General features: G+C 41.5%; 1 protein-coding gene across 2 annotated transcripts in view; it reads right to left on the bottom strand.

Moving 5' to 3' along the window:
- The window catches only part of igf2bp2a (insulin-like growth factor 2 mRNA binding protein 2a), a 58,193-nt gene extending 42,437 nt beyond the window's left edge, over positions 1-15,756 (bottom strand). For both annotated transcript variants that reach the window (XM_030787324.1, XM_030787326.1), the window contains exons 1-2: positions 15,464-15,756; positions 14,171-14,231 (exon numbers count right to left, since the gene is read on the bottom strand). In XM_030787324.1, coding sequence (XP_030643184.1) covers positions 14,171-14,231; positions 15,464-15,638 — 236 coding nt within the window. In that variant the 5' untranslated portion in view covers positions 15,639-15,756. The remainder of the gene's footprint in view (positions 1-14,170; positions 14,232-15,463) is intronic.
- Between the last annotated feature and the right edge of the window lie 498 nt (positions 15,757-16,254).

The raw sequence follows: 16,254 nt of genomic DNA, 5'->3' as shown, positions 1-16,254 counted from the left end.
GCGTTTTCACTCTGCCATAAATGCGTCCCAGTGTGAGCTGCTCGGGCAAGGAGGTTTCCGCGGAGACAGGCGGCAATGCCAAACGCATTTGCAGCTTTGCTTGCAGAACACACACGCATACCCTCAAGGTGAGCGAACAGTGTGGCTACCTGCAATTATCTCCCGAATAATTTTTAGATGTGACAAGTGTGAACTACCACGCTTGTGCAACTGTCAAACAAATTACAAGTCATCAATAGTGTTTACTTCCTGGTTTTAGATCGGATAGCTTTCACCTAACCTCTAACAGTCACACAAACTCTGACACAGTCACACAAAAACTCTCACAGTCACACAAACTCTGACACAGTCACACAAAAACTCTCACAGTCACACAAACTCTCAGTCAAACAAACTCTGACACAGTCACACAAAAACTCTCACAATCACACAAACTGTCAGTCACACATAAACTCTGACACAGTCACACATAAACTCTGACACAGTCACACATAAACTCTGACACAGTCACACATAAACTCTACCACAGTCACACAAACTCTCAGTCAAACAAACTCTGACACAGTCACACAAAAACTCTCACAATCACACAAACTCTCAGTCACACAAACTCTCACAGTCACACATAAACTCTGACACAGTCACACATAAACTCTGACACAGTCACACATAAACTGTACCACAGTCGCACATAAACTCTGACACAGTCACACATAAACTCTAACACAGTCACACAAACTCTCACAGTCACACAAACTCTGACACAGTCACACAACTCTGACACAGTCACACAAACTCTCACAGTGACAAAAACTCTCGCAGTCAAACAAACTCTTACAGTCAAACAAACTCTCACACAGTCACACAAACTGTGACACAGTCACACATAAACTCTGACACAGTCACACATAAACTCTACCACAGTCACACATAAACTCTGACACAGTCACACATAAACTCTAACACAGTCACACAAACTCTCACAGTCACACAAACTCTGACACAGTCACACAACTCTGACACAGTCACACAAACTCTCACAGTGACAAAAACTCTCACAGTCAAACAAACTCTTACAGTCAAACAAACTCTCACACAGTCACACAAACTGTGACACAGTCACACATAAACTCTATCACAGTCACACCATAAACTCTAACACAGTCACACATAAACTCTAACACAGTCACACATAAACTCTATCACAGTCACACCATAAACTCTAACACAGTCACACAGTGCTTCATACAAACTCCCAAACAATCTCTCAGTAAGAAATCATCAAAGACAGTGCTCTTCAGTACCACAGTGTGTTGGTGGAAATGACCACCGCAGAAATGAGACAAAAACAAAGAAGCATATTATTATTATGACCTTTCTCTCTCTTTAAGGAATTTTCCTTTATGTAAAATCATTCTGGTATTTTAACACTGGAATCTTTTTATGATTTAAAGAAAAAAAAAAAAAACCAGAAGATTTGAGGAGCATGTTAAAATGAACCCCCCCACGGACTTCCACTCACAGTAAAATCTCTTCTCATTGTGAATGTTCTTTTTGTTTTCTCCTGGACATCCACAGCACATAAACATAAGAATGGATGCAGATTTTCCAGGGCCCTGACAGACTTTGTCTCAACAGCGTTAAACATGAAATTCTTACGGCCGCGTCTGTTTCCCTCGGCCCCTGGTTCCTAGCACTGTGAGCGAAGACAACTGTTTGACTGAGTCATGCCATTCCCACCCGTGGGCAGGCCCTGTTGCACCCTGTGTTCGGAGAGGCGAAATATTTAGGGTGATACTCACTGAATGAAGTCACTGACCGATTCCCACAGTGAGAACAGCAGCAGAGTCAGAGCAGAGTCAGAGCAGGCAGCACGGGGCTGACTGACAGTCGGTGTGAAAGAAGAGTCTGTCAGAGAGAAGCGCCTCAAGTGGTCTACACCGCCGTCGGTTCTGGACTCACAAAGAACAATGCCGATGGACCCAGAGACACTGTGGACTCCTCAGTTTTCGGCAAGTCCACTCAGGACTCGTATGTCACACAGGGTGAGTTAGGTGAAAGGCACTCTTACGACCGGTCACCCCTATTACACAGAACTCAGACACTGTCCTCAGACAACAACAAATGGGTCAGTTTGAGCCACGCCAGGGGAAAAAAAGGCTTCATTCATGTCTTCTGATCTGTGTGTCATATAAATACTGAGACCGTGTCTCACCGACTCTCTTTTGAACCGACTTTATCTTTTTTAGGTTTGGTTTGGTTTCATTTTCAGACACATCAGCCGGCTGCGTGGGGCTCTTTTAGGTGAATAATACTGAGCACGCATGCATGCGTACACACACACACACACACACACACACACACAGACACATCTACCATCTCTTCCCTGACATGTTTAAATGAACATTATCTAGGGCTTCTGTCCTGTGTGTCCAGTTGTGGTCCTTTTTAGGCGTTTGGTGTTATTTATTTATTTGCTTGTTTCTTTATTTTGGCTTACAGACTGCTCTGTCTGCACGGGGGCTACACCACCCGCACACGTGATCGCAAACGAAAGGCACAAACCCAGAGCCGAGTTTTCAAAACTACCATCTGCCAGGTCATTAAACCTCCCAATTACACCAGCAAAGCGCTGGAGGGGCGTCTGTCCAGGCCCCGATTAAACCAGTTTTTCTCCCAAATTTAACAGTTCCCAGAATTCACCAGGTCCTCCAGCCTGGGTCAGCGCTATTAACTGAATTAGCTTTCAGAGACACAAAAATACAGGCAAAGACTTTTACTTCCTACTGTTTGTTTTTACGGTAGGAACAAGGGGGGCAAACTGCCCCTGACTCTGGAAGAGGTTTATGCCTAACAAAGACATTTTTTTAAGAGCGCGGAACGATAAGTTGTGTGAATATTGAGGCATGCCACAATCCTTCAGCCTACACATCTTAATGAGATTTTAATTCTACACGTCCCAGGTCTGGTAACTCTACGGTGGCGTTCACCTCATGTTCATGGTAAAGACCACATTCTCTGGGAATCCTCTGGCATTTAGAGAGGGTCAACCGTTCCATTTATCTGAGCAGCCCTGTAAGCGTTGGCTCACACCACCCAATGTCCACACCACCCAATGCTCACACCACCCAATGCTCACACCACCCAATGCTCACACCACCCAATGCTCTCACCACCCAATGCTCACACCACCCAATGTCCACACCACCCAATGCTCTCACCACCCAATGCTCACACCACCCAATGCCCACACCACCCAATGCTCTCACCACCCAATGCTCACACCACCCAATGCTCACACCACCCAATGCCCACACCACCCAATGCTCACACCACCCAATGCTCACACCACCCAATGTCCACACCACCCAATGTCCACACCACCCAATGCTCACACCAACCAATGCTCACACCACCCGATGTCCACACCACCCGATGCTCACACCACCCGATGCCCACACCACCCGATGCCCACACCACCCAATGCTCACACCACCCAATGCTCTCACCACCCAATGTCCACACCACCCAATGCTCACACCACCCAATGCCCACACCGCCCAATGCCCACACAACCCAATGCTCACACCACCCAATGCCCACACCACCCAAGGCCCACACCACCCAATGCTCACACCACCCAATGCCCACACCATCCAATGCCCACACCACCCAATGTCCACACCACCCAATGCCCACACCACCCAATGCTCTCACCACCCAATGCTCACACCACCCAATGCTCACACCACCTAATGCTCAGTTTGCTGGTGAAAATTTCATAGACTGAATGTGAGGCTTGTCAGGAGGTTTTTGAAGGTTGTAATCAGATCACTTTGCGTCTCAGCTCTGTGTGTACGATGTTTTCTTCTGTTCATTCCTCTACTTTCTGTCCGGTCAGACGCTGCTGGAGAACCCTGTGCTCTGTGAGAACCCTGTGCTCTGTGAGGAACCCTGTGCTCTGTGAGAACCCTGTGCTCTGTGAGAACCCTGTGCTCTGTGAGGTCTGGCTGTGTGAACAGGCGAATGGAGAGGAGCTGTTAGTGTACTGTGAATGAATCATTTCCGGTTTATTCTCTTCCTGCAGTCGTACCGCAGAGGGGTCAAACGCATGTGACCACAGCCTACACAGCAAGTTCCTGAATGAAAGGGTGGGGGGGGGCTGCAGGTTAGGGCTCTGCCTCCCCCTGGCTGAAGCTGTATCTACCAGATGTCTCATAGAGAAGACAGGCCCACGAGTAGAGCTATAACAACTCCAAATGTTGCTGTACAATTAACTGTCTCAGAAAAATTGCGATTAACAAAGTAATTGTCTCTTTTGGTCAAATTTTTAAAAAATATTTATTTATTTATTTATTTATTTCAGACCAATTAAAGTTTTGAATGAATCCCAGGATACATCTTTTGGTTATTTCTCTGTTATGTGACCCAGATAATGCAATAACACAAACACGCAGCCTGTGAATAGCTGAACTCAGCTGGGCTTGCCTTCTCCTCACATTGTCACAGGACCAACGGGACAATGTCAAGCAATTTTTTTTTTACCAACACCAAACGAAAACTCCAGTGAAAACCAAACGTATATCAGTTTCATGTTACGGACATTTCTAAAAGGTACAACACCACTTCTCACGCAACTGCCCAATTCTGTTTGGATTTTTAACGTTCGGAAGCCGACTTGACCCCAGAGCTGTAAATCAGTGCGGGCGGGGCATCCTCTAATAGCATAGCCACTGTTCTGTCGCGTCACGCGAAACTTTCTTTTCTCGAGATGACTGCATAATTAATTCGAGATCTCGAGAAAACAATCTTGTTACCTTGTCCTGTACCGTTCTAAGGAGGTTCTCCTCAGGTACCCTTCACTCCCTCAGTGCATCCCAGCACAGCTCATTCATCTCTACGCTGCCATACACCTGCTCCTTCTCCTGTGACTGCTCACACCCAACCACACACAGCAAAGCACAGGCCACCTGACTCACACTGTGCTATCACCGGAAAACAGCTGTTTGCTCCAGATCTCGAATTCATCATGACGTAATCTCGACAAAACAAAGTTTCGTTATTTCGTGGTAATGGCATAAATAAGTCAAGATCTGAAGAACACTAAAACTGTAGAAACGAGAAAAATAAAACGCTATCAGGAGAAAACGGAATCTAAATTAAATGTGAATTCATGGCATCTTAGGGCTATCATATGACCATGCTTTGACCCATCTCATCAAAAAAAAAAAAAAAAATGCTTTTACCACGGTTTAAGAAAGAAACCGCGATCACATCAAAAAATCGCAGTTAGACTGTTATGAAATAATTGTTACAGGCCTACCCACCAGTGACAGTTTGAACTCTTTTATCAAACCCATCCATTCTTTACGCGGCATTCTGATCAGAATGTTGCCTCTATGAGCACCATTCATAAACAATAAAATAATTATGTTTCTAGCTGATTTGTCTTAAAATTCCAGTTACCATGCCAACCATAGGAATCCTTTATTTCACACACATACACACACACACACACACACAGCTGAGCATGACACAGTAGCAGAGAACGGCGGGGCTAGAGGGAAGCTCATCAGGTCTTGTGCTGGTCTGTGACACACACTGAGGAGTCTGGGTGATTCTCTCAGTGTGTGTGTGTGGAGGGAGACAAAGGCCAATCTGCCGCACATGTTCTGTGGAGTGATTTCAGTGACTGGACCGGGACCCATACTGCCACAGTCAGACGGACAGATCCCTTTACAAAGAGGACAAACTAAAGCATAGAATAAAACTCAAAATTGGCCAGTGAGTCAGAGAACAACGTGACCTCAGTGGTAAAGGAGGACCTCTGCTCTGATCAGGTCTAAAACACAACACCACTGACCCAGGCTCAAAGCCAAGACCACAGCACCAAATGACAACTGGTCCTGCTCTCTCTCTCTCTCTCTCACACACACACACACACACACACACACTCACTGCCTCTGTCAGTGGAGCAGCCAGTCAAAGCCTCTGTGTGAGAGAGGGCACCTGCTGGGCATCTCAGCTGCCCCTCACTTAAACAGCTACCCAAGTGTGTGACTTATCCTCTCTCTCTCTCTCTCTCTACCTCTCTCTTCTTAGTCTCTCTCATTCTCTCTCTCTCTGAGTCATGTGTGGAAATCTGCCGTCTGCCAATGGATCTCCTCTCCACACAGAGCAGAGTGTACGTAGCTTCTATTTCCACGCAGGGTTTGGAATCTGTTGGATTTAACGTGACTGTCTAAAGAGCGTCATGTTCAATCTGACGGCACAATCTCAGTAACAGCTCTGAGTGTGAAAGCTCTGTCCAATGACAATCAATACTACTGCGTTCACTTCCTCTGATCAGACTCCGTGCAAGACCAAACACTTCAAACAGGGCTGATCAAACATGCACAGACAGGAGACACTGCTAAAGTCACCAGCCACCAACGACCGATATCCGCTGCCAAACGACACTCTCTATCTCTGAAGACTTCAAACACACACGAAAAAAAATAAAAAGCAAATAAAGCTGTTGTGTTTTCTCCCAGGTCAGAGAAACAGGAGGGAGAGAGAAGAAAACAGTTGACGGTTTTGTTGTGTACACACACGCACAAGTCGCTTTTCATTCAATGGAAAGCAGCACAAGAGACAAGCAGGGAGCTCAACCCGCTTTGATTCGAAACACTTAGACACTGGAGGATTAGTACACCTGGGGGGGGAGGGGGGCAGAAGGAGGAAGTGATCTTCGCCGACTGAACACGCGCGTGCAGGAACACTGGGGAGTGGCTCTCCATTTGCCTGTCTTTAAAGAGAATCTTCATCTGGGTCAATAAAGCCATTAACCGTTTAGAGGGGTGTGCAACAAACGAAAATACAAGACAACAAGCAACAACTGACAGATTTATTAGGATAAGACAGAGTGGAATCACTGTGACAGATTACAGAGAGAGTTCTATTTCATGCCATTTATCCACCTTTACAAAAAACAAACCCACGGGGTGTGTAAGACACGTCATCACGCACACAAACACACGCACAAACTGTCAATCATTTCTTCTGACAAGTCATTAAAAAAAAAAAAGCTTGAAGGAGCTTAAGACAAAAGCGCACGAGATTCATTTGACCTGTTTCTGAATGGCTGTAGAATAGCCTGAACATGAGGGAGGGTTTGGGTTTTTCATCCAGTAAAACATGCTATGGTAACCAATCAGCTCTACACAGTACAGTACAGCTCTGTGCTCACTGTACATCACATGACATTCTCTCAGTTCTGTCACCTCTCCTTACACACACGTCTCTCAGACATATGTCTCTCTCACAGATAAATACATATATATACACACACACGCACACTTACACACACACACACATACACAGATTACAGGGATGATGTTTCTGAACAAACAGAAAAAAAAACATAACAACAAAAGAAATCATATTTGGGGGGGGGGGGCAAATATCAAAAACAAAGTCTCACAGAAGAGTCCAGTTACCCCTGTATATGACCAACGCTCTCTCTCAAGTAATCCTGTTCTTCTCAACACTCTTTACAGACAACGAGATTCCTAAACAAATGACAACACTCTGTGGTGAGTTCACGTGAACTCAAACGGAAGTGTTCTGCAGCACCTAAAACAGTGAAAGAAAACCCTTTTTATTTTAACCTGAAACATACACATATCCACCTGAAACGCTTGAAACCAGTGGTCCAGCGATGCAACTTTCATATCAAGTTTCAACTTATGTTCACATTAATGACCAAGCGGAATATCCGGAAAAACATATTTCTTTTTTTTTTTTCCCTCGCCTATCAAGCAGAGGTGAATGGTTCCTCTTGCGCTCTGAGCACAGGGACACAGGTGAATGGTTGCTCTTGGACTCTGAGCACAGGGATGCAGGTGAATGGTTGCTCTTGCGCTCTGAGCACAGGGACACAGGTGAATGGTTGCTCTTGGACTCTGAGCACAGGGACACAGGTGAATGGCTGCTCTTGGACTCTGAGCACAGGGATGCAGGTAAATGGTTGCTCTTGGACTCTGAGCACAGGGACGCAGGTAAATGGCTGCTCTTGGACTCTGAGCACAGGGATGCAGGTAAATGGCTGCTCTTGGACTCTGAGCACAGGGATGCAGGTAAATGGCTGCTCTTGGACTCTGAGCACAGGGATGCAGGTAAATGGTTGCTCTTGGACTCTGAGCACAGGGATGCAGGTAAATGGTTGCTCTTGGACTCTGAGCACAGGGATGCAGGTAAATGGTTGCTCTTGGACTCTGAGCACAGGGATGCAGGTGAATGAGGGTGTGGCGTGACACAGTGCTTCTGTCTCCTTCCGGAGATGGAGGCTGGAGTGAGACCAGCGTTCTCATTACAGACAGAACAGGTGAGCGGACCGGTACCTGACGGAGAGGAGGATGAAGAGGGAAGGAACAGTGCAGTGTGGAAGAGTTCTGTTGGGCTGTTCTTCTGAACAAGTCTGAGTTTCACGTTTAGAAGTGGATTCAGAGAAGACCAAACTGATGCTCTCATGTCCCTCTGCCAGCACCAACTGACAGCAAACTACACACAACAATCCACAATGTCCAAACTACACACAAAATCCAAACTACACACAACAATCCACAACGTCCAAACTACACACAAAATCCAAACTACACACAACAATCCAAACTACACACAATAATTCACAACGTCCGAACTACACACAATAATTCACAACGTCCAAACTACATAAAACAATCCACAAAGTCCAAACTACACACAACAATCCACAACAATCCAAACTACACACAAAATCCAAACTACACACAGTAATCCACAACGTCCAAACTACACACAACAATCCAAACTACACACAACAATCCACAAAGTCCAAACTTCACACAACAATTTACCAAGTCCTAAATTACACAAAACAATTTACCAAGTCCTAAATTACACAAAACAATATACCAAGTCCAGACAACACAGGACAAGTTTTAAAGTGTTCACATTATTTGATTTTGGAGGGCGTACGACATAGAGGAGGGGGGGGGGGGGGGGGGACCAGGCATTCGTAAGGAATTTTTCACTATCAGGAAATTGTTTATGCTTATACATCTTTTTATATATATATATATATATATATATATATATATATATATATATATATACACACACACACACACACACACACATACATACACACACGCACATAGTATTTTTATATATGTATACCCTCACACACACACTCATACATATATATATGTACACATATATACACACACGCACACACACATGTGAAATCAGAATGGTGCGCAGTGCTGGGCAGTACAGTGGATGTGCTGTAATATCTGATCTTTAGGAAAGCATGATGCGGTTGATATTTGTGCAGTTGGTATTAGTGATATCAGTGCGGTTGGTATTAGTGATATCAGTGCGGTTGATATTTGTGCAGTTGGTATTAGTGATATCAGTGCGGTTGGTATTAGTGATATCAGTGCGGTTGGTATTAGTGATATCAGTGCGGTTGATACTGGTGATAGTAGTGCGGTCCTACACACTAATGGCATGGCCTGTGTCAGTGGACTGGTCCCACTATGGCATTTTCTCTCTGTTCATAAGCCCTGTCCTGATCCGTGCTTTTATCTCAATCTTCCATGGCAAGATTGACACCAGACATTTTATTAGTAACAGTTTCTTCTGAAACAACCACAGAGCCCAGTTTCTCTTCTTTCTTTCTTTCTCTCTCTCTCTCTCTCTCTCTCTCTCTCTTTCCTTTTTTTTTAACAAGAATTTCAATTTCTTTCTTTGCTTTTTCAATGACAACTTTTTGTGGTGTTTTGTGAGACAGATATTAAAGGGTTTTCAAGTGTGCTGAGAATTTCAACAATGCTATGCAATTTATTTTGAATACACTAATTTGTTTGCATTCAGGGAGGTAACATTTGTTTTCATCAACATGACAACAGCCAAATTCATCTTGGTTCTTCAAAGCTATGGTGTCTATATAAAAATATCTAACCAATTCACATAACTGATTTTCTTTAAAACCATGCTCCTTTTGACTTTGTGAAGAAAAAACAAAATAACTATTCACTAAAATATTTTATCATACACTAAGAAAAATAATTCTACACAGAAGTTTTCAATTAAAGTCCTATTATGAATGTAAATGATAGATTTTTAAATCATCAAAACTCAGGTGCTCAAATTATTGCTTTGTGATTTGTTAGATTGTCATTTGTAACCAGTTATTGTAATTTGCAACCAATGTTGTCATTTGTAACCAATTTCCATCTATTAATGATAGGAATCAGACTTAACTGTTACAGTGCTCATAAATGTTTCCAAACAGGTCATATTTAAAGAAATCAGACAATGTTAGATGTTAAAAAAAATTAAACATAATTTTAAGAAAATGAAAAATTGTGAATTATGTCATTCTACCTGTGCTGTGAAACAATTTAAAAAATACATTTATGTTGGTCAATTTAACTTCATGCTATTATTATTTACTTTGGTGGTTTGATATAAAATATGCATTGTTTTGAAATTGTTCAGAAATTAAAACAGTTTGCGTTTGGGCATTTTTGCTTTTAGGTCCAAGCGAATGTTTTATTTTTCACTCATCAGAATTTGCTCCTGTCTTTTTTTTTTCAGTCATCATATTTAAAAGAAAAAAAAACTCAACAAATGAATCACCATAACCAGAATATTAACTGAAATATTACCACAGAGAAAATTTTAAATTTAATGACACTTAAGTGTGCCTCTTCATGTTCAGTTTTTTACCTTCTATTACAAATTCTTCCTCTGGAAATTTACAAATGCAAGTTTACAATGTCAGATAATTGTGGGAACCTGATATATACAACCAGAATAAATAATTACTCACAATTTGCTAATTCAGAAAATTACTAAATAGCTTGAAAACAGTGCACACAATACAGATGTGAAGGCATTAGATGATGTGGCAACTTTTCCTGAGCAGATTATTACTGAACGACCATGTCCTCAAAGTTCTTTAGAATTCTGTCCAACATTCTAGAATTCGATTAAAAAAAGAGAAAGAAGACAACAGCATATAAAGGTACATACAGAGATCCACAGGTAAACCAACACACCACATCACCAAGACACAATCACACACCTTCTGGAATTCAGCATTTTATTTCCATGACAAAGCCACACACACACACACACACACACACACACACACACACATGCAAGCACACACACAGACAGTCAGTGTCTCACAATTCTGCTACACATCAAGCCTGTTTTTTTAATCTTTCCACCTAGCTATTTTCCCATACAGCCTATAAACAAAGTAATTTATTCACTTATTTATTTCCAAGATCAGACAAATCTCTCAACACGTGTACATTTTCCTCCTACAACAAAGTAAACGCCATTTCATCTGAAAAACATATGGGTTTGATTTTATTTTAAAAATAAATAATTAAGATTTAAAAAAAAATCTATATATCCACACACAGAGATAAATTAAAAAAAGAAGGAGGGGAAATGAAAATGAATTAAAACTTGGCTGGGGTGCAGGACCCATAAAAGACAATGAGAATATTAAGGTTAAACTGGCGTAATGTTACCCTCACAAGAGGACGACCATTTTTCAATTTCACCACCCCGACAGCTGTCTCAGGGCCTGCGACGCCTCATCTTATGCCATCATAATTAGGTCAGAAAGGATCAATGAACACGCAACTACACAACTGCCTTTCATTCTAAGCAGCACACATTCATATAACACATTAAAAATCTATACAGATCCTATCAGAGTGGCTCCAATGGCAGGCCTCTCTAAAACAGTGCACTGTTCCCTCGCATTGTTATGGGCAAGATGCACGACAGTCCAGGACGTGAAGGGTCTCATCAGATCAGAGCCCCATCACAGCACCCACACATGAAGCCACTACCGGACAGACTGTCTCACCTCCTGTATTCTGCCATTTCAAAGGCACTAAAAACATAGGAAATAAACAGAGAGAGAGCATTTGGACTGAGGAAAGCTCAGTTCATGTTCTGCTGACTTTACCTGTATCAGATCTTTAAAAATAATATATTTATATTTAAATGGCATTTTCTTTGCAAACAGGTGGGCTGTTATGTCACCTGCATAATTTTATTTCTGCTGTTTAATTAATAACCATTGAACAAACATAAGCAAGGAAATGACTGTTTTTCAATACAGAAGAAAATAAATTAAAAACAGCAAACTTTAAAAGCAGTTTTGTTCACAGTAAACAAACATGAATCTACTATAATTAAAAAACACACACACACACAAAATACATCTCAGAAAGGTGAAGCTACCATCTGTGAAAAACAGTAAATCAGATAACATTTCAGAGTTAAGTTAAAAAAAAAAAAAAAAGACACGCGCACGCGCAGAAGGATGGACTTCAATGATTGTTCTTCACGTGGCAGCATTTGTTCATATCTACTCTGATTCTTGACGCACCAAATATATTAAATAACCTAGCCTGTTTAATTTTCGAAGAGTAATTTAGAATTGAGTCCACTGAAAGACACTTTAAGGCACCAGAGTGCCTATAATACAATATTTAGGTATATGTAGACTTTACACCTTAATCTCAAACTATATATGCTATACTCACAACGAAGCTCTTTGAATTAGAACAAATTTTTTTTTAACATTTCAGTGTCGTCCCTAATCGTGAAATTAAAGCCAAATTTAACTCAAAAGAGTATAAAGGAACAGCAAGATACCGCATTGTTAGTATCAGCAAAATGTAAAATCTGTTACACTTGTCACGCACAAGCAATAAATCGAACAAACGCTATGCACATATATACAGGGCCTTGAGTCCACAGAGACTGAAAGAAAGTTTCTGATTTCATTCCTTCATAAGAAACTGTCCATGTACCTCAAAAGATGCACTTCCCTACACATGCTGCACTGAGTGAAGCCGTCAAGCTAGGTTGCCTGCACCATCATGGCTGACTCTTCCAAACCAAGGCTGTGGCCATCTTGCTGCTCTCTATGTGAAACTCGCTCTCGTGGTGAACATGAAGCTGCTTCGTCCAAAAGAGGCGATTAAGACCGAATCTAACACTTTACACAGCAATAGTCTGCAATCACGACCTTACACGTCAGCATTTGTAAAATAAGAACGTTAAGTTTGACGGCATTTAAAATGTGCTGACGTTTCATAAGGCCTACCCTCACAACTGTTTATAAATTTAATTCAATGTGAGTGTACGTAAATGTTTGCAATTCAGTTTGCACTGTATTATGGGGGAAGCGGACATTTAAAAGACAAGCTCTCGCAGCCTCATAACCGCCACACGCCTGCTATGAGAGCGAGACATCCAGAGGATGTACATACAGTCGAAATCACGTGGCCGAAACAAGGCCCTGATTATTTGCTAGTAGGTCACCAGAAATAAGCCCCATTTGTGTATGGGGGATATACAATGTAACGTTGAGTGTGGAAAGTGATAGAAAAAAATATCTGTGATGTTGACGTTTCTCATTTTGTAACTCTCAGGACAACACAGGCCTCGTATGTCTATTTAATTCATATCTCAATGCGGTCAGCAATACGTCAAACAGACAACCCATTCACTTACATGCCTCGTCAATACATACACCACTCCCTAAAATTTTACAGTTACGTTTCACCAGATAACTTATAAGATTCTGTGTGCACAGAAATTTCAATGACTGCGTATACAGAAGCCTTGCACAAATTCATTTGAGATACATAATACAGACATTGAAATAATGCGTAAGTGACTAGAAGCCCACTGTTAAACGGTAACTAGTACATGAACTGGCGTTAAATAACGAGCCTATAAGAATAACTATAACTACAGATACTTCAATAAGTAGCTTCTGTTGTACAGAAATGCAATGTGCTGATTTTCGCTATGCAAAATAACAGTGTAAAGCAATAATACACAAATACGAGCATGCTGTTATTTTTGTGTTATTCAAGAGGCGTAAGGCTACACCTGGAGATGTCGATAAGAGGATAAATTGTACTCATTTAAGATAAATACCACATAAACAATTACGCGTCCTGTTTTTCATAATTCCATATTCCACGCTAACCTCAAAGCAGTGTTTCATGATATCAAGTCCAGGAACATGTTACAAAGTTAGATACAGGAAATCTATTTGGTGGTAATCGTACGTGTACAAATAAATCAATATCATTACCTTAGCTTTTTGGGAACAGAGTAGTCTACCTCAATCACCTTCCCATGCAATTCAACTTTTCCTGTGGGGAGGAAATGGAACATACAGATAACTATAAAACTCAAAAATGAAATTACAACACAGGCCTACTGTTTACCTTCAATACGAGTCAACATTTGATACAGTAACATGCAACTGTATCTTATATTTTCAAAGACATTGTTCTGTCTTGGCCACGCCATTCAGTTTGGAAAAAAATAAAAAAAGACAACACAGTATAATCCTTTCTAAAATGCATGACACGCACACACACACACACACACACACACACACAACGAGTTGTTAAAGTAAGCAAAAATTGGCCCAAACGGTATTGAGTTTGATGATGTGCGTATAGTATGATTTTTTAAAAGTCACACTTTGTAAAATCGGCGCCAAATGCTACATGAGCTCATACTTAAGAGCTTCCGATGAAGAATGGGCAGCCATGCTTTCTACTCCCACAACCCACATACTAGCAATGGGGATATATATATATATATAATTTTTTTTTTTTTTTTTTTTTTTTTAAGATTAATAGATCAAATGGGTAAGGCTTTTAAAGCATTTACTTTCCTCATTTCAACAGGTCTGTATCTATATCTGTTTGACGCCATGTGTTACTCGGGTGCATGGACAGAATTAAAGAAGGTGTTTTCTTGCTACTGCTATGTATGAGTGGCCTGGCGCAGCTTACAATTTGAATCTCACCTCGTCCCCCCAGCTACCTGTTTATTAGCGCTTTCCTCCGGACCCCCACCACGTATCTCTAAGACACCTCGTAAAAACATACCTAGACACCTTAGGAACATAGATATGACACATTCTTCCCGGTTTGTTCGGTCGGTTCTTTTCAATAAAATCAAGATAAAAAATAACTGAAAAATAATTATGCCTTCCCGTACATCAGACCATCCCATACATTCCTATGGGTGACTGCTAAGAAACCCCATTCAACTCTCACGAGCCTTTAAAAAGACAAATCTACCGAATTTAATTTCTACATTGCGTGTTAGCTATATGATGCATAACAAGGAAATGTGAGCTGGAGTATTCGATCATAAATTTGCACATTTCTCTAACCATGACAAACTGAGACATCTGTGAAAACTCTGACACTGATGCAACTGCGCGCACAGTCCCGAGCGGAATGCTGTTAAGGTAACGATAATTACTTTCTTTTTCTTTTTCAAGAACGGTTTTGCTGGTTTCAACTAGAAATGTCGATTGTTTCTGCCGGGAAACGTACATAACTTAAAATGGAAATGCACTTACCAGATAGCGTTTCAATAGCTTTAATTGCCCAGTTTTGGTCAGGAAAATCAACGAAGGCATAGCCGGATTTCAGCAGGACCTGATCGGTCACTGGAAGCTTTCTCTCGTTGAAGAGCTGCTTCAAGTCCTCGACAGTGACCGAAGGACTCAAATTCCCGACATATAGTTTGTTCATGATCTGAGAAAATCCTGGCAAGGAAATTGCGTTGAGAGCACTATATTGACGGCAGTACAAAAATAATAAGAAAATAAAAAAATAAAATAAAATGGAAAATCTGCTGTAAAGCAGCAATCACCCCCCAAATCCAGTCGACCCCCAGCTACAACTGTTCCTGGTCAAACTCTTTTAACTGGGATTGAAAAAAAAAGTGTCGTTACGACGTTACTCTGTAGCCAACAAGCGCCGCCTCTAAATAAAATCGGTCTTAAATATCACAAAATTAGTTTAGAGGTGTTTACGGACTGATACATCAGATCTCTTAATGACTTGAAAGAGTATTCAGATTGAAACTAAAGATCACTGAGTAGGCTATAGTATTGAGGAAGTATAAGAGATAGCCTATCTGCAAATAGCCTACAGTTTATTCAAAGCCCTCATAAGGGGGTCTGCCTTGTTTAGAGGGGAAACGTGGTCTCGTGGTAGGTCAGTAATCTTTAACAAAAATCAAGCGTTATTGCTGTACGTGAATTCAGAGCGGTGGTCCACACTGTTGTATATGACAATCTCAAATCGTCTTAGGCTTTGTTTTACATAATTGAAAAGCCTGTGATTTTTTTTCTTTCTTTTTCTT

The sequence above is a fragment of the Chanos chanos genome, chromosome 10, assembly GCF_902362185.1.
Source record: "Chanos chanos chromosome 10, fChaCha1.1, whole genome shotgun sequence".
Taxonomy (NCBI): Eukaryota; Metazoa; Chordata; class Actinopteri; order Gonorynchiformes; family Chanidae; genus Chanos; species Chanos chanos.
Note: the sequence above shows the minus strand (reverse complement) of the source record. Positions and strands in the feature narration are given on the sequence as shown.